Source organism: Lichenostomus cassidix, chromosome 3, assembly GCF_008360975.1.
Source record: "Lichenostomus cassidix isolate B80296 chromosome 3, HeHo_3.0, whole genome shotgun sequence".
NCBI lineage: Eukaryota > Metazoa > Chordata > Aves > Passeriformes > Meliphagidae > Lichenostomus > Lichenostomus cassidix.
The window spans coordinates 53,103,528-53,131,183 of NC_139483.1; the positions used below are offsets into that span (position 1 = coordinate 53,103,528).

Sequence of the window (27,656 nt, forward strand, 5' to 3'; positions counted from 1 at the left end):
TGCGCACGGCTGGCGGCGGCGCGCTCACTGCACAGGCAGGTAAGGCGCTAGCACAGCCGCATGCGCAGCGCAGCGGCCCTTTCTCTTCCGGGTTGGCGCCCGCTGTGCCCCGTAAGGAGTCGCGGCGCTGCCGGGGCACAGCTCCGAGGGTCCCTTTGCGCTGCGAGAGGCGGGGAGAGAGAACGCGCGTGCGGCCGCGGGACGCTCCCGGTCTGGCCCAGCCCGGTGTGTGCGGCGGCGCCACGCGGTGTCCCGCCCCGCCCCGCCCCGCCCCGCCATGCCGACAGCCTTTGCGCCTGCGCAGTCTGGCGGTGCCGGCGCGAGCTGACAGCGGGCGGAGCTCTCGCGGCCTGCCTGAGAGACACATTAATTAAATATAACCTGTCTTTACGTGGTGCCGGGGAGTCGTTAGCCTTGCTGATTATTCTTTTCTAAAGTAACGGAAGGTTGGCACTGAGTAGCTCTGAGAGGCTTTGTTACACCTGAGGCTATGGCAGAGCTACGAAAGGGGAGTTAGCCAAATACCCGCATTCGTGCCCAGCATGAGCACTGCAGCCACGAGTCAAGATAGGGATGCTTGGAGTTAGTCCTCCTATAATGATATGTGAATCACGCCTTGGTTTGTAAACTTAGTAGCGTTTTGAATATTAATCACAATTTATTGCATGTAATAGAATAATCTCTTTGGTGTCTCTTTAGGAGGAAGGAACGAGAGTTTTGTCTTATGGCTGCTCCAGGAAAGGTGGCAGCTTTCCGTCTGCCTCCCCTGCCAACTATTGGAGAGATTATTAAACTCTTTCGCCTTAAAGCACTGAAACAACTTTCCCAGAACTTCCTACTGGATTTGCGATTGACAGGTTCAATATTTTATTATAATATTTTTAGCTAATGTGGAACACATATCCCAGTTGTTGTGAGAATCTGGAGTATACCAAAGGAGATGATGTTTGCATGATGGCATTTGTCAGACTAATGGGAGCTCAATGGTGAACTTAAAGACCTCTTTTTAAAGTTGTTTTAGCTTAGACAAATTGTTTTTACCTATTCCTCAAAACTAGGTGTCTTTATAAATTGTAAGTTTTTTAGACAAGCTATTTTCCCATATAAAATTTGGGTTATTGACTGAAATGCAAAAATCTAAGCCAAGGTAGTACTTTTACCATTCAGGTGCTATTTTGGTTTATAAATTTGACTCAAAAATTTGTATTTCATGCATATTATTCTGTATCACAGAAAATACTTAACACACTGTGCAGTTTAGGCTTTGCTATATGCTGTAGTTAGAAGAGGCATTTACCTCAGTTTATCAGAAGTGTTGTAGCTTTTTTGAACCAGTTTCATTGTGCTGAACAATTCAGTTTTTTCTAGCTTCATGTGAGCAGTGGGTGACAAAGCTGGCACTGGTCTGTCAGTCAGGGTGGGTGTCTTCTGTGCCATAGTGGTGGCTGTGTTTTCATTCACAAATGCAGTATGGCTTCATGTAGCAAATGATTTGATTATGTTTGAAGATTCAAGTTGATAAAGATTCAGAACATGAAACTCAGTTCCACTTCCTGAACAACTGGATTCTTACCCCAGAATGTAAATGTCTGCATGCCTTTTGTAAAAATTGGCAAGTAGACAGGTCTTCAGATTTTTTTTTTATTTTTATTGCACACATAAGAGATTATGGAATGAACAGCATAATTTCTATCAGTATCTTTTCTCCATGCTTCCTAAGGATCCCTTTGTTTCATTAGCTACATTTTTAATCCTCATTTTAGTCCTTAATCTGTCTTTTTTCATGGCTATAAAGCTTTCTGATGTTGTATCCTTTCACTTATGTATGGATATTCCTTCCTCACCTTTCAGCTGCCCTGTTTCCTACAGCTACCAGTTGCTTGTTTACAGCTCTTCATTTAGTCCAGTTTCGCCCTCATAAAATTGCTCTGTGCATAATATAATCTTGAGAAAGCTTTACTGTATCTTTCTTACTTCTTAAATTTACTTGAAACAGAAGCACTGTAGTGCAATACCTTTATAAGGACAAGTAATGAGACTTCACGATATCAAACAGAAGTGCTTGTTTGCAGAGCAGTAGTACTGCTAGTGTACAGATGAGGAGTAATATTTGCTTTTTATTTGATTCTGTAATAAGCACAATAAATACTAAAGATGCAAGAGTAAAAATAGCTTTTTTCAAATAGCTCAGTATATCTTGTAGTATGAAACAAATCTGACTTCTGTGCAGTCTAGCGGGTATGTGATGATTTAACTGGGATGTGTCACTGTTTATGTCTGTTCTGAGATAAGCATGTTTGTGCTTGTGTAACAGCGAACAATGAGGTTATCTAAGTGAGCTGGATCGCCTGTAAAATAAAGGCTTAGTATGTTCTTTGTGTCTTGCAGACAAGATAGTGAAACAAGCTGGTGAGCTGAAAAATGCCCATGTTTGTGAAGTGGGCCCCGGGCCAGGAGGAATTACCAGGTCCATTCTCAGTGCTGGTGTTGAACAGCTCCTTTTAATTGAAAAAGATGCTCGATTTGTTCCAGGATTGCAGGTACCAACTGGAGAATAATTTGTATACATGCATCCACAGCATTGAATAAAAACATTTTAAGAACTTAAAGAGGTTCCAAATGTCTTGGGATCTCAGCACTGAAATAAGTTTGGTTTTGTGGCAGAAACCGGAGCTATAATTTGCATGAAGATAAAGATACACAGTATAACAATGAATTGGTCCTACTTTTTCATAGGCCCTTCAGGACCTGATCCTGCGACTGAATTAATGTCAAGGCTTGTCAGGGCTTTTTTTTCAGGTTGAGACACTTCAGGTGCCTTTCACCATGATGGTGAAATCATAATTTGAAGGCTGAATGTAATGTCCTTATGTATGGTCTTACATTTTCTTTTCATCCTAATAATTACACTTTATAAAATTGGGAAGACATATCTCCAGTTAATACAGTTCAATGTGGGTTAATATCCAGATAGCAAAGAATAAAACAACCATTTGTTTTTACATTTTCAAGAAAACACTCTTTAACTTTTCTTCCTTTCTTTTAAAGTTGGGTTCATAAGTCATTGTGGCATTTTCAAATGCTGTCTGCTTATGTTGGTGTTAAATTTCCATGTTTATGGAATTTGGTTGTATAAATCCATCAAGAAAAACAGAGTCCAAAAATCTCAAGATTTGACTGTTTTCTTATGTCTCTGCAGTCTCAGATTAGAGCAATTCAAAGGGCTTTCCTTAAATTGCACTGTGTCTTTTCCAGTAAATCAGCAGGAAAAATTAATAGGTAGTTCACTTGAGAACTGCTACCATCTCTTTATATGATAAAAACAGTGTAAGGTATGAATGAAACTTCTAATATCCTTAAACCTGAATGTGCATGTAATTATGTCCTTGTAGGGTTAACCACTGATAACGTACAGTATGCCATCTTAGTTTTATGAAATAAGAAACCTTCATGTTTTCACTTGAATGGGGAAAAATTAGCATTTTTGATTTAGATTTTAAGAACTGGCTTGAGACTGGAGAGAATTTGAGATTAAATGACACTTGTTTTCATTAAGAGAGCTTTTTGAGTCCTTGGATGTTTTTTCTGATCTTCGAAAATGCATCCACTGCAACAGATTTATCTGAATAAAAGTATACTTCTTGGCATTTTAAATGAGCTTTTGGTATGTAATTATCTTTACTGTTCAAGTGAGATAATGTTAGTCATTATTTTTAATTGCCAATCTCCTCACAGTAGAAGTGAACGTCTGAATGAGGTTATTGAACGTAGAGGTAGTATAACTCAGTAACAGTGGATGTGAATGAGCAAGAAATGCATTGCATTCATTAGTGTTAAATTCAGTATTGCTTTTTTTCCATACAAATAAGAAGATACATAACACTGAAGCTTTCTTTTCTGATAATGTGGTAATATGGGATGTAATAACTTCTCTGGTTTCCCATTGTGAACTATCAAAACTCATGCTCACAAAAGGCTTGAGATTTGAATAAGGGAAAATATCAGGGATTAAAATAACAATCGGGGACTATTACTCTAAAATGTCTCTTAGATACTTTTAAAATTGCTTATGTAAAGCATACAGTATTTTTCATTAACTCTTTTTCAAGCTGTGGTCTCTATCACAAAACGTGGGGATTTTCTTTACTGCAAAACTGAAATACAGTGAAGAACGTATGTGTACAGAGTTTAAAGTTTACACAAGCTGAAAGTCTGCCAGTTCTGTCTCACTCTTAAAGAATCACAACCTCCTTATGCCATATGCCCTAATAGTTTTTAGGCTGGAAAGATTGATGAGGAGAGAAAGAGAGCAAGAGAATGTATTGAATATAAAATCATTCTAGGAACAGTGTTTAATTTTTTAAGCTATGCCCCTTATGTTTCCTTTGTGCCCTTTTGGTCGTGTGTGAAGAATGAGAGTATCTGTATGATGGAACACTCTTGGCTGGTGTCCTTGATGCACAGCAGCTCCTGGAGGTGTGTTAGCTGCACACATTTTCCCTTCAAATGAAAAAAAGCTTCACTGGGTTTCCAAGTTTTTATTTCAAATTAGACATATAGGACTGTGATTTTCTGGTCACAAATTAAATACAGTTCTCAGTTACATAAAGAATGTTGCTCAGCAACCCCTAAACTCCTCTTGACAAGAAAACTGTTATTAACAAAGAATACTATTTTCTAGCTCTATTGATCTTACATTATCTTTCATCCTATTAAAGTGTTTATAACCACTTCAAAGAAAGATTTGACAAACCATGGCAGATTAGTGAGTTTGTATGACAGATAATTGCTAGTGTAATGCTGAAAAGTCCATTAAGTGGTTTGGAGTTGAGGTTAGTTTTATTTTTTGTATTTGGAAATAATTGCACTTAAAACATATAGGAACACTTAGATTTTTGTTAAGCTTCTATTGCTCTACATAAACTTTAGCTATTTTGATAATTAAAAACCCCAGACATTTACTCAAAAAAAATTTCATTATGACGTTTTGTGAACAGTATGAGAAAGCACTGTTTTCCTTGAGCTCAGAGAATGGTGAAAGCTCTTTGTGCCCCTGAGCTTATAAACATCATTCAGATTGAAGATGGGACTAACAATGGTGAGCAGTTTATTTTGGCAGTTAGGCCACTGGCACTTAACCATTTATGAGTTTGGATTTCTGTGCAAAAGCAAAGTTGTTCTTTCCACAATTTCTCATTATTCTCTCATAGGATCAGTAAATATCCTCAAATGTCATCTTTGACAAAGTTGCCACTGCTTTTGAATTGTGCTGTTTGTGCATAGTTTCATAATGTAAGCAAAAAGATTAGTACAACACTAAAAAAGCTTAACCAATTTTGATTGTGGGAACTGACACTAGAAATGAAAGAATTTGTTGTCAAACCACAACCAGTGCTGAGTTTGCATATTAGCCTGTATTAAATACTAGATAAATTGTGCAAGTGGCTTGCAGAAGCTGACAACAGAGATGATTTTGTAATGTCTAGAAAGACAGAAATTTTTGGAATCTTCCCTACTGCTAGGTACTCATTCCCTCTTTTGAATGGATTCCTTGTTTTTTAATGGAACAAGTGTGGACTACTACAGGGAGTATTAAGAGAATCTCTTCCGCTTTTTTCATATAAAAGGAAAAAGTTAGTATTTCTGCAGCCTTGTAGCACATACAGCTGAAATTGGATAATAGGCTCTAAAGCTGTGGGCGAAACAGGATAAACAACATGAACCCTTGTAACACTAGGTAATAGATATAAAAACCTTTCAAAACCTACTGCTTGCATTTTTACTTAAATCAGGTGAGGTCCTGCTTGTGGCCTGGGGCTTGTTAATTGTTGTTGTTGAAGAGACTCTTAGCAGTCTTTTCAAATTTGAATTCCCTATTAAGAATTCTACATCTGTGAATAGTTAAGTGTTTACAGAATCATACATTAACCTATTTCTAGTGTTCCCTTTCTGAAAGTAAATATTTCCTAATAGCGTTCTCAGTTTTAACTCCTACTGTGCTTTGTTGTATATTGCAGATAAATATATAGCAATGGTTTAATTCCTGCTGTGGCTGAATCTGGAAATCAGATTGGTTAACACTTGCTGTGGATTCTGCTTGTTTGCTTACAGATGCTGTCTGAAGCAGCTCCAGGAAAAGTGCGCATTGTTCATGGAGATATCCTGACCTATAAGATGGAGAAGGCTTTTCCAAAGTACTTAAAAAAGGACTGGGAGGATGGTTTGTGTTTGCATTTGGTTTATTTAATTTTCTAGGACTTCTGAGTTAGTCTTAAGTAGTGATAAAATTGAAGTTCATTTAGTGCAAGTGTTACTCTCTTCTGGTACATGTTGAAGATAAAAAGAAGCCCTCTTTTCTTTTTTTTCCCAGAAGGAAACAGAGCTGTCTTCCTTTTCTGAGACAAAACAGTGGAATTTGTGGGACATTGACCTTAGTTATCATTGAGGAACTTTGCAGTTATTAACCTTAGAGTGTCTTAACTGTACAGAAATTACTCTTGGAAAGCATAAAAGCAGATCAAATGGTGTACTTCCTGGCTTCTTCCTCTTTTTGAGGAAGTCAGAAATCACCACTGCTGTTGTTCTACTGAAGAAATTTCTGTAACTTGCTTTGAAGGTTTTGGAAAATTTACCCTCAAAAATTTAGGTTTCTCATTGTTTGGTTTCAGCTGAATATCTTTGGCAAAAGTAAAGTCTAATCAGGATTGTGGGTTTTTTGCCTTTTTTTTTTTAATCTGAGGTTGCAATAGGATACCATTTCACTTCCCTTTTAAAACATGTAATATTAATAGATAAATCAGAGATGACCTCCCAGTCCCCTTTACCAAATTATTAATTTAAGGTAAAGTCACTCTTTGCAGTGCCTGAAGAGCAGTGAAGTGCTTTCTGACTTAGGCTGTAAAAGGCCATGGCACATTGTCTTCACCTTGAAAAACTGTGTGTTGTATTTGCCTCATTGCAAAAGGTGAGTGCTTCACAATACAAACTGGGCAAATGTATGTGTGAGAGTGTAATGCAGTTTTAAAAATTTACCTTTCTTGAAGATATAGTCACTGTTGGGTTTTGAGCTGAATAATTAGTGGTAAGATACATTTCTTCTGTATTTTTGCCATATGCGAGTCTGAAAGGCTTGTGGGTTTCAAAAACCACCATCTCTGATAAATCTGTAATACCACAGATAGATTAGAAATATCAAGCTGAAAAAGTGCATAATAAGTAAAGTGTGCTGGAAAAACAGCTTGAATTTGGTATTGTCATTTCTTATTCATGTTATTAAATATTGTAGTATATAAGAAACAGCACACAGGTTTTGGGCTTTGCCCACTTCTCTTGCACTCCAGCTTGGACGTAAGGGTCCCTCCTAATGAAATCCTTGTGTTGTGTTGTACAACACACAGAGATACTGATATGATCCATAACTGAAAACCAGGTATCACTTCTTACAGCTGTCTTGTACTTTAAGACCTTTTGATTTCAGAGGGCTCTATACAGAATGAGAGCTCTGTCCAGTGTGAGTTAGGTGGTTGTTTTGGGGGTTGTTAGGACTCCATAAAATGGCCCTGGGAGAATGTGTTGGACAGAAGTGTGAGTATGGCTATTTACTCTGTACCTAGTAGACGTAGTTTGAAGTCACAGGAATGCTGTTGTAGTTTTGCTGTTCTAGAGTATCTCAGCTGGAATTTACTCATCAGCTGAAAATAATCTGAAAGCTACTGATTTATTCAAATGCAAATGAAACCCAAACCTAACCACTTTTTTCCAAGTAAATACTGAGAATAGTAGCACAGTTTTGTCAGTGTAAGAAGAGTATAAATGGAGAAGCATAATTTTGGTGTGGCTTGATAAAATTGTTTCCATATTTTAAGTCTGGATTGATAGGCATGTATTTTTCTTCTGTTTTATTTCTTGGCAAAATCTTAAGCAAAACTTCTTGACAGTTGTTTTTCTTCTGTCAAATGTGAACAGAACCACCAGATATACATATCATTGGGAATCTGCCCTTCAGTGTTTCAACTCCTCTAATCATCAAGTGGCTTGAGAATGTTTCTAAACGGGATGGACCTTTCATTTACGGCAGGACACAGATGACGCTGACTTTTCAAAAGGAAGTTGGGGAGGTAGATTTTTTCCAAAATCGTTCAGATGCTAAATTGAACAAAAAGTGGTTTACAGGCAATCAATCTTTTGTTTAAAACAACAAACCTAGTCTTAGTTGGCTTTGAAAAGAGAGGAAAGGGTTGGTTCAATTCTTAGTTTATGTCTGTAAATTACAAATTTTGATGAATTAATTATCTACTCTGGTCGTTTCATAAGCATTTAATTTTTTTTAATGTCTTATGGGAGTTATATTTCCTTGAGGTACTCTATAGTTTTCTGAAGTCTGATTTCTTTAATGTGAATACATTGCACAGATCTTCTGTTTTTAAATATGTTTATTCTCTCACAGTCATTTTTGCACTGTCATCAGTCTGTTTTTCCTCACCTTTCATTCATCTCAAGAAATACACTTGCATTTATTTTCTTTGTCCTCTTTATTAAAAATAATTTTTAATTTTAATTTTTAATTATCATATTCCTATTTAATTAAAATTCCATTATTTAATTTTTAATTATCATATTCCTATTTGAAATAAGGAAAAATGGAAGGTTAGCATGATTTCCAGTTGTGATTAAACAAAACAGAGGGGGTGTTTGTCAAGACCATGGAAACTGGCATTGGCTTTCTTGAGCAGGACTTGATACCAGAATTATTAATGTATTGCTGCCATTCTTGCGTGTATAAAATGGCCTTAATTGACTCCTGTCACCACAATTCCAAGGGTAAATTGATATTTTACTTTGTATTAATAGTTAGTTTCTTAAAGAAGGCCAAACTGATCTGCAGTGTAGTAGTGTTAATGCCAGGTGAGTTTACATTAGGTTGGCTTACTCCACAATGCTTTCAGACTTAACAGTTTATTTCTGTTGCCATTGCATGAAACATACTATAACATAGAGAATGGAAAGCTTTTTGCTTTGCAGTTATGGAAGCAGTCTGGCCTTTTACAAGCATCTCACTTGTTTCTATAAAGAAAAAGAGGAATTGCACATCAGCCTGAAAATTGAATTTCCGTCTTTTTACTCCAATATTTGTAAATACTGTTTTTTCTGTGCAGCCTCAATGTATATGTTGTTTTAATTTCAGTCCTTCAAAGTAAAAATTCAAATAGGAAGATTTTGCTGCTTCTTTTTTTTTTTTTTTTTGTGTGTATGTGAAAATTAGTAGTAATTATATATGCAAGTGACATGTCCACTGTTGTTTTTTGGGTCAAAGAAAACCATATTGTGCTATTGTTGCTCTAGCCTTGCAATGAAGAGTCAAGAAGTATTTCCAGTAGGTGGCTCCAGAGAATGCCAGGGACAAATATTTGGTATGGAATAAACTAGATTTCTTAATTCTGTTCTGGGTTTGTTTGGTTTCAGGCATTAAAGAATCCAGATTGATTTCCCAGAAGGACTTCATATCATGTGGAATTATGTTGTGTTGCAAAATATGGGTAATAGACTGTGGTCTAAAATGCAGAGTGACGATGACTGAGATACATAGTTTTGTGACAGCAGTGAAAAAATTCACCTAACGCTGTGTGAGAGCACTCTGGGCTTTATGCAGCTGTACCCAGCTGCACATGTCATTGGTGACATGCAGATTATAGTTCTACATCCACCATAGGCTCAGTTGGGTGCAAAATACTGTGCACACTTAAGCTCTTGGACTTAGAACACTGAGAAGTTAGAAACACTAGGAAATGGAATATTTTGTTCAAGGTCATACAGTGAATCACTGCTAATTGTCGTTGAGTTTACATTCTGAGATCTTTTGATTCTTGTTCAACACAATTTAAACACAGGTTTTTTCCTCTAAAGACAAAGCTGTTCATGGTTGTTGGTTTGCATTTCCAATATTGGTTTAATATCATTGAAAAAAATGTCTTAAAGATGCTATTTTATGATTAGGAGAAAGAGCAATGTATCTTTTCTCCTGACCCTCTGGAGTTGCTTAAGGTAACCATTGTAATTTGGTGTATACAGGCATATTCAATATCAGGAAAGAGAGAAAAGTGTAATGCAGATAATAGTGAGTTGCTGTTGATATTTTATGTATTTCTGGATTTATAGTCTTGATAGGGAAATGTCTTACGCTCAGAAATTTGGTGTCCTGCCTGGATGTTTGTAAGCTAAGAGCCTAAATATCAAAGAAATTCTCTGTGTATGTCATATGCTCAACAAAAGCATAAGATGCATCATGGAATGGAGTGATGTGCTCTATAATTAGTTAGGATAACTTGATGTTAACAGTAAGAAAGTGAAGCAATGTGCTCTTTTATTTATGGCCAGACTTTTTTTTGCCAGTATAACAGGGAAGTAAATATCTTTGCCTTTCTTGCTCATTGCATTTTCTTGCTTCTCTGTTTCCTTGCAGTGCAGCAATGTTGGTGTGAGTAATGTCACTACACACCTACTACTGCAGCCCACTCTGTTCTGATATGACTTAAATAAATTGATTAAAGCTGATGAGAACCAGCAGTTACTTTATATGCTGAATCTGAGGCCTGTTAAGGAGGATAAGGCCAAATATCTGCAGCACTAAAAATAAAGCAAGTGTCAAGCAGTTAATTTTTTTTCCTGTAGCCTAAATTTGTAAAATCATTATTCACTTTGTGGGTAAGAATTTTTGCATTGTCCCAGATTCCTCAGTACTTCATCTTAAATCTGTCAGCTAGGCCTGGTTCTTCCAGCCCACTTCCTCTAAAATTGATCCTCCAACAGGGCCTGTTGCTATAGAGCAAGGAGTAATGGTTTCAAACCAAAAGAGGGTAGATTTAAATACAAGGAGGAAATTTTTTACAGTGGGGGTGGTGAAACGCTGCAACAGGTTGCCAAGAGAAGTGGTGCATGCCCCATTGCTGGAAACATTCAAGGTCAGGCAGGGCAAGTCTCTGCGCAGCCTGATGTGACTGCAGATATCCTGCCCTGGCAGGGGGTTTGACTGGCTGATCTGTGTGTGTGTGCTGTACACAGGTATGTTCCTGCTGCTGTGGTTGAAGTGGTTTAAGATGTTACTACCCAGAGGTTGATGTTAACTTTTCCCTTTGTAACTAAGAAGCAGGAACTTACTGCCTGAGATTTGCTAGATGGTTTCTGGGAGAAAAAGTGATACACAGAAATAAGTTTGTTTGAGTTGGCACTGGAAATGTTGCTACAAGTGTTGCCATTAGGTCAGTTTCATTTCCACTGCAGGGGTTAAGGAAGTGTGTGTCTGATTACATTGTTAGACTTTGCAGTCTGGGTTTTTTCAGAGAATAATAATTTCCTCTGAAACATCAATGAAGGTAGCTTTAAATGCTGGCATAGGCAAAAAGAAAGAGCATTCTTTTCAGAAAGTCGTTGAAAAGTATTTATTTGCTCCATGCTGAACTGCCTTTCAGAAGAGTTGTTTAAAAAAATGTGAAACTTCAGCAGCAGGTTTAGCTTTTGTTTTCCAGGGATAGAGTTAATAAGCATGGCAGCATTTAGTGAGTAGGCATGTGAAGCTGCATGATGTACAGATGTTACTAGATATGCAGGTTGGGGTTTAGTGGTTTTTTTTTTTATTGAGGTGGTGGTAAATAAGAACAGAAGTCATCAAAATTTTGGTTTTGCATAATGAATTCTGTAATTTGAGACTTTACAGGTTGCTTTTTATGTTTAAATTTCATTTGTGCAAGCAAAACACAATAAAATGTGTTTCTTGCCAGGTCACAAAAGTGTAGAAAACCTCTGTCCAGGCTACTATTTTGTAAAAAGTTCTTGGGAAAATCAGAGAATGACTAAATTGAATTTTAAGTATTAAATGCTCTCAGTGCTAGGCATTCTAAATTTATGTAAAGCAGATCCAGCTTCCTTGCAAATATTGTAAGTGTAGACCAGTTAATTATGACAAAATTTTGGTTTCCAGCCAATCTTGAGTTTATGAAACTTTGTTTCATCTCAAAGAGGAAAAAAAGTAGTAATACTTTTTACAGAAACAGTGGAAGGAAAGGATTGTGAGAGTACTGTCAGATGGTGTTATGTTTGTTTTGAATCCTGCAGTCAGAATAGTTTTCGTTTTCTCTTGTATCCATACAAAATTCTTTTGACATTCATTTAATTCTGCAGAAGTTCGAGGAGTTCCTTTTCATGTGCATTTGATTGCAGGACTGAGGTTGTAAATCAGCATGATAACCTAGTGAATGCTGCTATATTAGAGAAAAAAAAATCTAGATGAACTGGGCATACAATTTGATACAAGTTTTTAATAATTAACTAGTGGTGGGGTTTTTTATTTGATTATACTGAAAATCAAGCTTTAATGTGACTGATCACTTGGTCAGTTCAGCATCACTGATGTACATGTTTGGATTCTCCCACAGAGACTTACAGCTAATCCGGGAAGTAACCAACGTAGCAGACTGTCCATCATGGCTCAGCATCTCTGCACTGTGGAAAACTGTTTTGTAATTCCAGGTGAAGCCTTTGTTCCAAAGCCAGAGGTAGGTTTTCCTGTATTTATTTGTGGGTTTTATTATTTGTCAGTCAAGCAATGTATCTTATATTGACTAAGGAACATCGGTGGCTGCTCTGGTTGACATCTCCATATTACAAAGTGGAGTGATAAAATTCTTGTAAATGAAGCATGCTTGCTCTAAGGAAGTGCTTTTTTGGTTTTTTTTGTTCCTCAGAACTTGGCTTTGACCTTCAAACCTATCTGCAAGGTCAGCATAATTCTTTGGGTGTTCTGGAGAGGGAGATTAGGATTTAATGGCAGGATAGTCTGCTAGGATTGGAATATTTTTTGAAAGCTTGCTATTTTACAATTTACATTTATAAACAGTTTGGGAATTGTGCCTAAAGAATTTGATGGGTCTTTTCAAAGACTATGATAAGAAAAGCTTTTCATTTGTCATCTTTGTCAAACATCTCTAATTTTACCAGATGTATAATCTTTATGTTTCACCCCAGTCATCTTTAGCATATTTTACTCACTCCTGTGTGCTATAGTACTTTGTCACCTATATCCCACTGACTGTTTTAAAAAGTAACGATCTTTTCTCCCTCTTGTATATTCGTGAGTGAGTAGAGAACAATCTCTTTATTGTTGTCTTGTCTACTACCACTGGTCTTTATTAGTAGCCATTATGATTATAGGAATCAAAACTGAAGCAATGAAGCAATCTTGTGAAAATAAAGGACCGTACTTAACAAATTTTATTTTTTGCTTTGAGGTTTTGGCTTAAGGCTTTTTTTCCTGTCTCCTAGCTGAATAGAAAATAATTTCAGGATGGCATCTCACTGTCAAATATGTGAAAAAAATTTAAGCAAGGCTAAAATTCCAGTTTTATGGTGGTGATTTTTCAATGGTGGGTACAATCAGTGTACTAGTAGAGCTAGTGTAGTCGAAAGTCTAGTGCAGACTGTGTCCCAGAATTGGGAAGCTATAACTGATACTTCCATTTTCCTGTACTGAAAAGGCCATAGTTGACCAAGAGAGAGGTAGCACAGAGTTGTGACAAATATCTTAGTATAAGCATATCCTACAGTCAGTTGGAGCCCTGTTGAATTAAAAAAGCAGTACAATTAAAGGCAGGCTTATTTATATTTAATATAATTTTTTGAGTTAACATGAGTATTGCTTGTGTTGCAAAAGCAGAAAGTACAGTTTTTTCAGACAGAACTTGCACCTGTTTTCATTATATTTTGTTTCCTTCAAACTCCTGTTATAGATTGATCTTCTGTTTTGTCCTTGTTCCTTTAGCTGTAGACTGATGTGGTTTTAGATGTTGTCATTTCTCATAGAATCTATTTTTTTCTGAGAGCTCTTGCAGTGTCTTGTGAATGAAATGGTTTAGTGCTTGATTTTTGTTTCATAGCTATACAAAGTTCAGGTACTTTTTTATAAAGTTTCAGGAAGAAAAAATTTCAGCATATGTAATCCATGGACATTTTATTTTGTTCATGGTATGCAATTATTACCTTTTTCTTATGCCCTCCTTTAAAAATGTCTCTTGGTTATAATTTTGCAAACAGATTTAATTCACGTACATGGCAATGATCATGGCAGTGTCATGTCAAACCCCTTTCTAAAGGTGGAGATGCATGTTTGGGAGAAGGAGTTGTTCATTTGCTCAATGTATGAATATTATTTCAACATTACTATGAATATTGAGACATAAGAGACTCTTGGTTAGTGGAATGGTGCTGCACAACGTTGTGTCTAGGGAAAAACATTGGCTTTTTGGTCATAGAGAAGTCTCTGCAATTCCCAATAACTGCTGATGGTTACATAAGGAATAGTACAAAACAAGCTCCTTGATTAAAACGTAGGAAATTCAAAACAGCTATGTAACAGTACAATAAAAGCAAGATGCCATTCTGTGTGTGAAGAATGAAAACTCTATGAATAAAGATTACTTACATATTAAGTGCATAAAACAGTCCACTTTCCCACATGCTGTAACAAAAGGTCTTTTTCCAATATCCTAAACATGTAATGTTTGAGCTCCTTCATGGTGTTCTAGGAAATTTCCGACTAGTACCATAGGAAATGAAAGTTGTGTATAAATAGATGGAATAAAGAGCAGTTGATTTTATTGAAAGACTCACCCAGCATTATATTCCTAAATTTAAAGGCCTGTATCATACCCTGTTTCATTCATTGATTTGGTTCTTATTTAGGGAATTATTTAGGTAGAATATACTTTGCCAATGACCGATACAAAACAAAATCTGTATGGTGAAAGAAAAGTTTAAAGGATTTAAGGTAATTATTCAAAATAAGGCAGTTTAAAAAATAAATAAAGAAGCTATCTCTTTATCCCTGTTGTATAGTACATTTTACAGTAATAGAATACCTGGGAGTGGGGCTGAAACAGACCCTACAGGAGTAAGACAATAAGTGGCAGCTGTGTTATTTAAGCTGTCAATAGCTACTTTTAGCAAGTATAAGCCAGAATGTTTACAGATGTTTCTTGAACAAAGATAATTTAGTTTCTATCCTGTTTGTTACTGTTTGCAGGTGTTTTCAGAGTTATGGTTACATTTGTCTTGTATTTCTCCTCATACTTAACATTCACTGTGTAGTGATAGATTAGTAGCAATTGGTGAATTTCCAGCAGACTTTTCTTTAACAATAATAAATGAAACCCACAGCAGGTGGCAGTTTGGGGCAGGAAAGCAGTGTTTGGCAAGGGCTGAATGGTACTGCTGATTCTTCAGCCTGATATGCAGAGTATACAGTGCAGCTAAGGTTTGGACCCTTCAGCTTTTGTTGTGGATTTGTTTTGGTTGGTTGATTTTTTTGTGTATGTATTTTTTAATTTTTTTTTTTTTTTTACAAAATCTAGCTAACAAGGCAATTTAGAATTGAAAATGAAAGGCAGATGTGTCTGCTTTTTAAAAACCATTTAATTTGGCTTCTTGCACAAATAGGTTTTGGGGTTTTTACCTTGCATCACAATTAAAACCAAGATAAAAACGTAAAATACACTGTAAAATATTATATGTTATTGAAAGCCTGATTCACTAAACAGAAAGCAGTTAGTTTTTAATCATGTTTGCTATAATAAGACATCAATACATGAATTGTACAGTCAGTTATGTTTTTAAAGTAGTTCCTTTTTCTTCAATAAGTGTTACTTGGGAAGTCAGAAAGAAGGCTTTGTAAAATCAACATAATGAAGTACTTTTGTAGCAGACAAGTATCTTTTCCTACTTTTTTCCTTTTTGTGGATGCTCCTGTAAATGAGATACCTTGCATAAACATGACTGCAACCAAGATAGAGAAAAAGTGCTGTTTTATACATTCTTTGAAATAATCAAACTACATTTAACACACAGAAAAGCCCCTTGAATGGATAGAAATACTTTAATGGATAAAAATAACTGTTTATACATAGTCCTTCAGGCTGTAACCTGCATTGCTTTCCTGCTCTGTGGGTGGGAATTGGTGCTGCTTTGGAGGGTACATCCATGCTCCTTGCTGCCTTTTAAAACAAGAAGAGCAGAAGATCACGCCTGCGGTAAGCAGAAACCCTGCTGAGATGAATCCTGTATAAACTGCTGCTCCTGGTTCGTGTTTACTACTCTCTGGAATGGTCTGGTCCAGAAAATTTGAAATAATTTCTCTTGTGTACCAGGATGTTGGTACTAATCCAAAGATTCCTGCAAGAATGAAGCAGATTCCTCCAGCAAAACAAGCATGATTTTTGCTGTCAGCATCCCCTCCCAACTTTGTGCATTTCATTCCGACTGTAGTGATGCAGATCCCAAAGGCTGACAGGATACACGACAGTACCATGGTGGTCCGTGCAGCCTGGATGTAGACAGGGAGAGAGAGAATGGAGTATTTCAGGGTGCAGCTGAACATCCCAGTGCTGTACCATGTGCAGTCCATCCAAAGTCCTTGCATCTGTGTTATAGCTGTTATGATATTAGAGCCAACATCTGCATTTACCTTCCAGTTTGGTAAAAGGGTGGCCGCGATATCTCCAAAAACACCAAACAACGCCAGAATAAAAGCGAAGAACTGCAGGCTTGCTGATGCCATGATGGTTATCTTCTGTCACCTTTTGTCTGCCTTTTCTCTGTGCAAATGAGTAACAGGGAGCTTCGTAGCCAAGCTGTGGCCGTCTGTGTAACAGGGAGGAAAGGGGGAGGATGAGAAGTGCGAGGGGGAAAGGAAAAGAAATCAGCAAACAAAAAAAGCTTGCATTTAAAATTAGAGCTATCTGAATGAATATCTGGATACGGCCCTGCAGCAGCTGAGCTGCTGTACACAAGGTGCTTGAACAGAAATGATGGCAAATGGACAGTGCTTTAGAATTGCTTGTAAAAAGGAGCTGCTGCCCTTTCATACATGATTGCAAGCCATCAAGCAAAACTTATTTTACTGCAGTTGGTTTTGGTAATAGCATACAGATTGCAGGCTTACTAGACAAATATATTTTGTAAATGGAACACTAGAAACTTGCAGGTTAGAAGTCATTGAGGTAGAAAAACACTGGTAGAAAATACATTGTACTCTTCAAGTACCTTGTTTAAGTGTGTTGATGGCTGTAGTGAGCTCCTCTTGACTATTTTATAACAATGAGTACTGTTATACTATCTCTTATTTGAAGTATAGTTAAAGGTAACCCCTTATTTCTGATTTTTTTTTAATATTACATGTTCATCTTTTTAGTAACTGTTAAAAAATATCTGGGTTTTGGACCAGAATAAAATGGAATTTAGTTTTTGCAGTATTTTCACAATTAGTCACATGTGACTTTTCTAAATCAATATTTATTTCCTTTTTATTTAAACTTACCAATTTTTTATTTTCAGTTATTTCTGTTCCTTGACTTAAAGCAGCAGTATTTAACAAGTCAGAAGGGTCAATATGATCTATTTCTGTCTCTAAAATAATATTTTTTTAATACTGATATGAAACAGGTCATTTATGCCTTTTTTGAATCAGTCACCTGTCTGAAGTAATTTTCAAATTTGCCATGAAGTGAAAGTTTAAAAAATTAATTTACAAAGTTCCCTGCTATTCTTTGTATAAAGAGTCCAATTTCATTTGACAGATGAGAACAATTTAGACAGTGTGATAACTGTGCAGCTGGGAAGACAGAACTGTTGTTGTTACATCAGCTGGACTGTTGGGATTGCAGATGCAGAACAGTGGTTTGAAACCTCCGAGAGCAGGATTAGAAAGTGATCCCCTGCCTTGCTTTTTGCTTGGGGCTGTATAATTGGCAGGTTTTGTCTTTACTCAGTGGTAGACAAAGGGCAGACCTCTGTCTTAGAAAGCATGATCCAGACTTTCTTAATAAATATGAACAGTGATAGTAAAATGGGTCTTCAGCATCAGAACTTTTTTGAAAAGCCATAATAGTAAGGGATAAAATTGAAATAAGTTGAATACAAAATATCTGCAGCATTGTACTCTTGTTTCACTTCATTATACATAAGACAACAAGGTTTTGATCAGTATGTATTCTAACAGTCTTCAGTGGCATTTCTGAACTTATATAATTAATATATTTGTCCTCGATAAATATAATACTGTTATCCTCTATAATAATATATGGTATAGTTATCTATATTCTCTATAATATATAATTTATATACTTCTACTCTAATCTTTTTGTATTGATTTCAGATAATTTTTTAAGGATGTGCTAACTCTATCCAGCATATATATTAAAAATGCTTCAGGTGAGAATTTTACCAGCTCCTCATTGTTAAAATCTTATTTCAAAGACCTGCCTATTTCCAAATCCCTTCCTTTTGTTCAGGCTGGGAAAAGATGTTCTGGCAAATACATATCATTTGCTGTACAGGCCCATGGGAAAGATGGCTTAACTTCCTTTTGCAGAAGGAACTGACAGGTCTGGATAGCTCAAAACTCGTTCAGAAAACTCATTCATATTCTCATTCGTATTCTGAAACAGCTAATTAGTACCTTGAATCAGTCTTTTTCATTGCTTCCTTTTTAAAATGTCAGTATATACAAACATGCAGGCATAAACACAAAACACTGCAAATGGTAGCCATACATTACATATAGTGGGATGAACCAAGTTAAAGACATGATAAATTTCAAGTATAAGCACTACAATTGTAATTAAAAATACAGTTATGTTTCATTCCTGTTTGTGTAGGACTTACTGCTGGGTGTGAGGTCTGAGACGTTTTCTTCACTGTAGATGTCCTGGAAAATGCAGTTTCTCTTGAATGGAACTATCCCTTCTCATATAAAACTGCATTGGCATGTATTAACAAAATTTCTTGGAATGTTGTTTTTTTTCTGTCCTCCACAGCAAGTGCATTACTGCTGTTTGTTCTCTCTCTTAGTTCCATCTACCCGAGAATAAAGGAGTACTTTGTTTAATGAGTTTTGTTTGAAAAACACTCAGTAAGGGAAAGCAAAGAGATTATGGAATAAAACAGATGGAGGCCCTTAGTCCTAAATACATAATGATATCCAGGTTCTATGATGAAAAGTGTGAGCAGTGATTAAATGGAGTAAAATCTTGAGAATCCAGAAACTGTAGACTTACAGACTGGGGGGATCATTTAAGTTGCACTGAGAGGCAGAGAGTTTTGTTGTTTGTCAGTTGTTGTTTTTTTCATCACAGATAATCTTATTAAGAGTTTTAATTTCCTAGAAAAGAACTGTGCAAATTATTTTAATTTTTTAATTGGAACAGCAGGACAGTTCTATTGAAGTGCAGGCTTTGCTTATCTATTCCTGATAGCTGTAGCCTTCCAGAGGTCATCCTATAACTTGTTACCTTTGTCTAAGACTGTATAAAAGAGCAAGGGAATAAAGCTACTGATAAGACTTCTATGGTAAATGCACCATATTGGAGAAGTAACCTCTACAAGTTGATGTGGGAAATCAAAAAGTTGGGAGAAAGGTCTTGCTCATTGCAGCAGTGATATACCCATAAGTTCTGTACCTGACTTCTGGTCTCCTGTGATTCTGTTTGTGAGCCTGATGTGAATGGAGAGCATTACTGCAGAGCTGTTCTTGTATAGAAATTATTTCTATTAGTGCAGAGGCATAGTTACTTTCTGCTGGAAGTGAACCAAAAGTAAACTCTCATTGGAACAAGATTGCTGTGAGATGCACATGTCTGGTGTTAGACCTAACCTTTGTTTGTAGTAGACAGATAAAATGCCACTGAGCACTTGGATTGTGAAAGTGCTGGCTTAGAACTATCTCAGTAGGATCTCAAGCAGTTGGTTTTAATGAAGTTGTAGTATGTTCTGCTTAGGTTTCAGTTCCCTATGAGTAAATTACAGCTTGAGGAAAGGTTATGTGGGTTTGCTTTTAATACAGCCCTGTTGCAAGATACATGTATTGCCCATTATGAGACCTTTATTGTCAACAATTAGCAAAAATTGTCTCACTTAAGCTTATTCTGATTTAGAGTGTTGATTTCATTAGCAAGGCAGCAGACCTTGCTACTTGTACTCTCTTATGTACTCCTCCTACCCTACCAGAACATAAACCTTCATTGTAAAGATATACTAAAACAGTAAGGGGTGAATAATTGCTGTACTATTGACAGTTTGGGATGTATCAATTGAATGATTTTCATATTCATTATTTTGTAAGACTTGAGTGTTATTTTGTAAATATTTCTAACATACTTGGTGGGGTGAGAAGTGTTACTACTAAAATTATTATCAAATCAACTTATGTATTTTAAGTGCTCTTGTGTACTCAATTGGCTTTTGTAATTCTGCTCTCTATTTGATACATATTAAAAGGTTAGGGGAAAACAGCATGTATAATTTTAAAGGAGTGGCCAATTACAAATGAAAAGCTTTCCTCTGTATCTGTTGCTATAGTAACCAAGCAGCTTTCCCGGGGTCCAAAGAAAACAGTGTCTGTAATGGACCTGAGGAGTGCTGTGTTTTGTTTCAGCGGCAGAAATTGTTGCCGCCTGGCCTTGAGATTGTAAATTGGGCTGTTTGGCTCTGAAGCTGTGCACTGCATCTAGATCATGTTCTGTTTTCCTTCAGAAATTTTTGTTAAATATGCAGTTCTAATTCCCAAAGAGCCCTCATTTCTCTCTTATGAGCATTTCTGCAAAATTGAGGTGACTAGGAGATGCCTCATGGACTCTGGTTGTTTTCTTACCCCTAATTTTTTAGTGATTTTAATTTAATTTTTGCGGGGAAATAATACTTTGTTTTATTTCCTGACCAAAATATAGATAAAAAATATAGATGTGCCCTTAGTATTTCTATACAAGGAGCTGATTGGACATGTGAAGTGTATATTTGCTCTGTTCAAAAAGATTAACTTTTCTTACATGCAGTGTGAACACAAGTTTTTTCTGTATCCCTGTGTTCTTCCTGTTAGCAGCAACTTGTGGCAAAGGCAGAAGCTCTAAACATTTGAAAAATTAAGAATCTGCTTTGGGAAGGAATTCATGTGTGTTTCACTGCAGATTCCGTATGCCAAGTTTTCTTTATCACCTGATTTTTAAATGAGTTCTAATGCTTCACATTTTAGTAATTTGAAGTATTTTTTCAGTCTTATTTTTAACTCTAGCCTTCAGAGAAGGTGGACAACTAGAGAAAAACACTCTAGTAATATATACTCGGGATCAGTCGTGCTAACACTGGAAGCTTGCTGTGGGTTTTTTTTCATCAGCACCATTAATTGGTATTTTCTGTCTCTAGCCAGTATTTTTGCTCAGCTTTGTAAGTTCTGTCTACATGAAAAACTTAAGTTTTTTGGATTTTACAGTTCCTTTGAAATACAGTAATTTGTGTTGTGGAAACATTTGTACTGGATAGATGTACTTGACAGCTGAGCTGTTCCCATGGAAAGAACAAAATAGATGGATGGTACCTTTGTGTCAGAATATGTTCACATCAGAGGTTGCTATGAGCAGTTTTGGTTGAAGCAGTAGGAAAATTCCTTTCTTTTTTGAAGTACTCTCGTGCTCTGGGTTATCTTGAGCAATTGGTACACTGAGAGTGTGCTTTGAGTGGCAGCTGTTCTTTGGTCTGATTGTGTTCCTTATTTCTGTCAGAACTAGCACAACTTAATATCACATTGAATCTGTTCTGCAAGTGCTAATATTGACTGTCAGATCTTTTAAAAAAGTTGCGTAATTGCTTATTATATTAACAGACTCCTTTTTAACAAAAGACTAAATATTTTTTAAAATCTGGCATTTACAAATTTTTAGTCATTCAGTACCAGTGCTTGTACACATTGTACAAATGTTCAATGTACTCCTCCACAGAAATTTTTCCTTTTTATTGTTGTTAATATCTAGTTTGGAAGACGAACTGCTTTATTCATTGTTGTGCAGAACTTGAATTTTAGTCCAGCTCCTAATTTTTAATACAGAAGTCTGAATTCAGGAAGTTTCTGTATAGTACAGTGTCTCTATAATTGCATGACACACGTTAGATATATATATTATTTCATTCCATTTTCAGACCTGGGGCAAGTGACTGTTCTGTGAACCAGTGTGAATTGAGAAGTATAGAAAATTATATACAAGCTTATCTTTGGGGAATCATTCAAACATAATTTTGGATGAACTGTGACACAGAGTGTTAATACAGAGTTGTGTGGTCACTTAAACTGAGTGCACTTATTTCTACCTACCATTCCTTCAAATAGACTAGAAATCTTAATACGTTGAAAAGCAATTTCTTGGCTTACATTTTAGAAAAGCCTTGGAGCAACAGAAAACATATAGGGAATGGGTTTGATTTCTAATTATAATACCAATTTTCTCCAGCTGCCCTTCAGCCTGTATATCAAAAATTGTCTAATTTGTGTGTTATGTCAGAATTATCTTGTGGAAGGATCTGAAGACAGAAGTGCTAATTACTTTACAGATTACATGGAAGTTGCTCTAAATGGACGAAGTGCCATGGGGGTAAAAAGTACCAAGTATTAATGGCATGTGAACTAATTGGAAATATGTAGATAACTAAGACTGAAATTCTGTAGGGTCTTTAAAGCTAAGGAAAATATTTCCATTCCATAGCATGACATTACTCATTAGTCACTACACAGCTGGGTTACCTGCTGCAATAAATCCTTCCTATGTTGTGCCTGTTTGCTGCTGTCTAGCCAGGTAACGTAGAATTAATGTGTCTCAGAGGAAGATGTCTACTCAAATTTATCTTTCTTTTCCATATAGGTGGATGTGGCTGTGGTACATTTCACTCCATTGGTGCAACCAAAGATACAGCAGCCATTTGAGCTGGTAGAAAAAGTGGTTCGAAGTGTTTTTCAGTTTAGAAGAAAATACTGCTTCCGTGGAATTGAGTAAGTATTTTTAATGAAAAATTCCAAGATAATGTTTTTGTAAAAGCATCAGCTACTGAATCAGTTAGCTGTGCATTTGATTTTATTCTTCCCATTTTAAATTTGCCATCATAGTTCATCAGATCTTTCAATTTCAGAATGGTTTCTGGACACAAAAGTACAAGGTGAATATCTAATATAATTACGTACTAATTACTGGTGCATTTTTGTTAGGGCAGTTGGAGTTGTTAAAATCACTAGGACAAAGTGGTCGTTTTCAATAGTTTGTCTCAGAAATGTAAAAAACCCAACCACAAAAACTACAGAATGATTGAATTTAAAAAAAAAGTATCAAAATCCAGAACCAAAGATGGCAGCATGAGGAGAACATAATGTGTAGGAAATTTTATTTATTTGGGGATAATGTCCAAAGGTCACATTATTGTTTTTGTGCTTGCCCTTTTATGGAGTTCTTACTGGCTCTTTAAAAATCCCCATGTCTTACTGAGGGAATTTATTAGGTTCTCTGATGTGAGAAACCTGCAGCCTCTTCACCAAGGATCCTGTTAAAACTCCATTACAGCCACATGTCTTAGTATGGGCAGCCCCCAGCACTGAGCACTGTAGAACATGTGACAGAGATGCTGTCAGGGCTAGAGGCACCTCCTGCAGCCTGGGCTCCCTGAATGTTGCTGGGCATAGTTTTGGCCCTAATGCAGACAAGAATTAGGGTGATGCCACCTTACTGTAACAAGCCTTTTTATATCACTGTTTTAAAGGTGAAAAAGAATTTTGCATCTAGTTTTGGTTTGTTGGACTTTTTTTCCTTGAGGCCATGAATGGCATTGATGTTGTGGGATGCAGGTATTGAATCTGAGTATAGATTTCTCTGTGTTGAAGTTTGAACATGCATTTGGAAGTGTCTAGAAAATGAAGTATCCAAACTCTAGAATGGTTTGGTTTTGACTTACAGGGTGGTAGTGGTTTTCTTTTTTCTTTTTCTTTTGGGAAGGAATGATTTCAGTTGACAATGTAAGCAGAAGGCATGTGCAATCAGCATATCTATGTTATGTACAATATTTTTACCAAAGTTAAAAAAAAACCAAAACCCTCCTGACTATTGTGTAATCTCAAATTGCTAATAACTGCTTTACATTCTTTTGAGGCAAAGAGGGGCAATCTGAACTTTTGGACGTCACGTATCACCCTAGCAGCTTATCATACTTTAGCCCTAGTGTGCAGCTAAGAAACACAATCCCCTTATTCTTTAGCTGACCTGAAAAAAAGAACGAATTTTGGTGTATAATAAAGCTGTTAAGTTCATTATAAGGTTATATATCACACAGACTGTATAAAAACAAGGCAATAGAACTAGTTTATATTTGTGTATGAATTCTGGGATTTGAGATGTGAAATATAAGATTGAGCTATGAAGTGCATATTATAGTTTGAGTTGTGGTTCACAGACATTTATAAGATGGTTCATAGTCTATAAGAGTAATTAAAACATTTTTTGCTCCAGTTATGTTTTTTTAACTAACATGCCAAAGGAAAGAGGGATATGAAAATAAAAATTGATCCATTTTAACCTTGCTGACCTAGATGCTGAACTAATGGGAACATTTTGACAAAGGTCTGAAATAGCATGTACATCAAACCAGGTTTCCCAGAAGTTTCATCCTTCGCTTGTAATTTTAAACCCCTTCTTAACCTTGTGTTCTATGCACCCACCAGGAACCAACTATCATTACTTACACAAAGCCTTTTCACTAGTTTGTCCAGTCAGGCTGCCAAACAGATCCTTTGAGGGGTGGTGCTGTTACTGTATTTGATGCATAACATTTTTAGGTATGATATATGTAACAGAGATAGAACTTGAAAATTGAGAAATGCCCATGAAACATGCAGATTTTTTGCCTTTCTGGCGTATTGTAGACTGAAAACTACTGCTAATAAGAGCTGGTCCTTTCAATAGTTCACACTCTGTAGTATGCATTTTTGTCTGACATGAAAAATCACTTCACTAATACCATTCAATAAAATTTGTGGAACTTCTGAGAGAGAGGTGCTAATGCATCTGGCCCCAGAGTAAATGTACTGATGTGCCTATCTATGAACAATGACAGAGCTGAAAACAAAATCTAGGACTCCTGCCACATTCTCCCACGTTCTAAATATTAAAAACTGAATGGCAATTAAATACTTCTTTCCTCCTTCTTGGCTTTTTTTTCTGGCATTAGAATTAGGGTATTAATGACAAGTGCTAACTGTCTTTCCCATTGGAATTAAACAGTCTGAAAGAAAGTCATATGGTTTGGATCTGATCTGTTTTGCACAGTTTAATCTGTTGTTGCTCTCTAAATATGAGGCTAATTCTAAGAAGGCTCTGTGCTTGCATCCATACCCAAAGCTCTCTTTAATGTTGGCAAACATGAAGGTACATGCATATGTTTAGTGTATATGTATGTGCTTTCCTATGGTGTCATAATTTGCATTTGCAAAAAAAGGACCATTATGTTTCCATTGATCAGATAATAAGCTATATTAAGAGTGTCAGAGCTAAAATAGTGACATAATTAATACTGGATTACCATAAAGTAAATTCTACATTACTCTTAAGGGAAACATAATTGTTTGTCTGAATTGTTGAACTTCGTTTTTCTTCATCCTGTATTTTTTAGGACCTTGTTTCCTGAAAATGGACGCTTGAAAAGAACAGAACAGCTGATGATGACAGCAGATGTTGATCCAACTCTGCGTCCTTTTCAGCTCTCCATGTCACAGTTTAGAAAACTGTGCAATGCATACAGGAAAATGTGTGATGAAGACCCAAGTCTTTTTGTGTTTGACTACAGAGAAGAACTAAGGCAAAAGAAGACAACAGGACATTTACGTGGAAGTACTGGTCAGCCTGAACAGACTGAAGAGGAAAATCAGCTGTAACAGCACAAGTCTGACTTTTTTTTATTAGTTTTAACTCCTTGATCTACAGGTGTTGACTCAGTAAAAGAAGCTTATATGTTCCTACATCTGTGCAGATACAAAAGAACTACTTTTGAGAAAGTAGTAGAGACAGAGGGCATCTCTCTGTATTCCATTCAGCTGCAGGCAAAAGGGAAAAGACAGGCCAGGTTCTTTTTGCTTCTGGGAAATGGCTAGAACAGACACCAAGAAACAAGGTATGTTGTGATACAGATAATTAAGTTGCAATACTTACGACATAACTGAATTTTGTATGAACGAAAGTGCTTTACTGAAATGGAGAAAAAATACTTTTCAGACTTCAGCATGTAAGATGGTGTTTGGGTTTTTGTGCTTTTTTTTATCCTGGAACATCCTACTGTACAGAGTAATTTAAAAAACAGAAGCCAAGACTCTTATAAATACACTCAAGTGACTGGCTTATGGGAGGATAAAGTGCACCAATTGCCTCAAGGTCTGTTAATACTCTTCTCATTTATGCAGAAGCAAAGAATTCAGGATTTAAAACTCCAACTACAGAAAAGCAGCACAATAAAAAATAGAAAACATGGCTAAGTACAATACTTATTTGTCTTTTACTGTACAGGCTTGTAGAGAAAATAAAAAATACAGTCAAATAAAAGATTACAGGCCAAGCTTTTTTTTTGTATTTACACATATGTATAAAGTATAAACAGCATTGAAACATACAAAAATGAAACTTCTGCACTGTTGTGCACTAAAACACATTAAAATAACTTAATTCTGCTTTAAATAAAGCGAACATGAAAACCAAAGAAATAAAATGCCCAAGGTATTGAAAAATTCAGTTTGCAATGCTACTTTCCATTGTAAACCCCTCTGTCACTCACTAGCACCTTTTCCACATTACTTAAAATATTAACGAGGCCATCCCCAAGAACACTACATCGTCTAATAACTGCTTGAAAGGGATGAACTAATTTACAAACCTGGGCCAACTTAATCTGTTTTTGATCCACAATAAATTAAAATAACTTAAGAATCCTTTACAGCTGTTTTTATGGAAAAATGTATTAGTGCACAAAATCAGATAGTAGTTTTCCTGCAGCTTCCATGAATTTACTAGTTTTAAAGTAACATGTTTGTTGAATTTTATGTGGACTTCAAATGAATATTTAATATAGTGCTTAAAAAGCTAGGATTTTCCATGCCTCTCCACAGCTTCATAAAAACAGTCCTCATTAACTACAGATGTTAAACTCTGGACACTAAATTCTCTCTCTAAAATAGAGTTCAGATCCAGGTTTGCAGCATCAGAGTGACTGTCAAGGGATTGGTGACGTTCTTGCATTGCCATTAGAGTTCCTCTATTACGCTTTGTGCTGTTTACTTTTCTCTTCACTGGGCAGAAATGGCCCCGCACGAGCTTTGGGTGCTCTGCTATCTGAAAGCCATCTCCTTCCTCATTTTCAGCAGCTTGATCCTGTTCAGAGTCAGCATTAGGTTCCTCTGAAATCTTCAGCCTCTGGAACTGTATTTCAATGTCTTTTGTAGGGCTGCCTTTCTTTAGGCTCCGATAGTCCTCGTCATCGTCATCATCACTGAGAATATCGGATTCTTTGACAAGGACATTAGAAAAGTCAGATGCAGAACCCTCTACATGTTTATCAGGAGATGAATTTTTGGGCTCCTGGATGCTCTCAGAAGTGTGGCAGCTGCTGCTCTGAGTGCTGCTGCTCAGGCTGCACTCATCAGAGTCCTGGAAGGTGCCTTTCCCCTGGTCACCATTCCACTCACTACTGGGCGAATTCTTCAGTACCTTTAAGGACCTCGTGGAAGCTGTGCAGAATAAAAATGCAGGTTTATTTTTTTCTGCAAAATA

The 27,656-nt window shown here is 36.4% G+C and overlaps 3 protein-coding genes across 9 annotated transcripts in view; 1 reads left to right on the forward strand and 2 right to left on the reverse strand.

Annotated features, from left to right (window-relative positions):
• On the forward strand, positions 1-26,435 carry TFB1M (transcription factor B1, mitochondrial). Of its 6 annotated transcripts, none has more exons than XM_085055802.1 (8): positions 1-39; positions 700-857; positions 2,389-2,540; positions 6,112-6,220; positions 7,966-8,117; positions 12,429-12,548; positions 22,725-22,852; positions 25,513-26,435. In XM_085055802.1, the coding sequence occupies exons 2-8, from the start codon at positions 725-727 to the stop codon at positions 25,772-25,774; spliced, it is 1,056 nt and encodes a 351-aa protein (XP_084911928.1). In that variant the 5' UTR covers positions 1-39; positions 700-724; the 3' UTR covers positions 25,775-26,435. The 6 variants fall into 6 exon arrangements, with proteins under 6 accessions (XP_084911928.1, XP_084911927.1, XP_084911932.1 ...); XM_085055801.1 differs by lacking the exon at positions 1-39 and adding an exon at positions 60-111; XM_085055806.1 differs by lacking the exon at positions 1-39 and adding an exon at positions 163-225.
• Positions 15,610-19,277, reverse strand: CLDN20 (claudin 20). The gene is made up of 2 exons (XM_085055807.1): positions 18,706-19,277; positions 15,610-16,683 (listed from the first exon to the last, which is right to left on the reverse strand). Exon 2 carries the CDS (start codon positions 16,598-16,600, stop codon positions 15,941-15,943), a length of 660 nt encoding a protein of 219 aa, XP_084911933.1. The 5' UTR covers positions 16,601-16,683; positions 18,706-19,277; the 3' UTR covers positions 15,610-15,940.
• TIAM2 (TIAM Rac1 associated GEF 2) overlaps positions 26,366-27,656 on the reverse strand; it is an 89,007-nt gene continuing 87,716 nt past the window's right edge. For both annotated transcript variants that reach the window (XM_085055796.1, XM_085055794.1), the window contains exon 26: positions 26,366-27,613. In XM_085055796.1, the coding sequence (XP_084911922.1) occupies positions 26,970-27,613 (644 nt within the window). In that variant the 3' untranslated portion in view covers positions 26,366-26,969. The remainder of the gene's footprint in view (positions 27,614-27,656) is intronic.

What these genes read in the sequence shown, in the direction of transcription:
- TFB1M (XM_085055802.1), top strand. Translation starts at nt 725, where the DNA reads ATGGCTGCTCCAGGAAAGGTGGCAGCTTTCCGTCTGCCTCCCCTGCCA. An exon ending in TTCAAAAGGAAGTTGGGGAG is followed by an intron (nt 8,118 to 12,428) that starts GTAGATTTTTTC and finishes ATTCTCCCACAG; the next exon opens with AGACTTACAGCTAATCCGGG. An exon ending in CCTTTGTTCCAAAGCCAGAG is followed by an intron (nt 12,549 to 22,724) that starts GTAGGTTTTCCT and finishes TTTTCCATATAG; the next exon opens with GTGGATGTGGCTGTGGTACA.
- CLDN20 (XM_085055807.1), bottom strand. Translation starts at nt 16,600, where the DNA reads ATGGCATCAGCAAGCCTGCAGTTCTTCGCTTTTATTCTGGCGTTGTTT.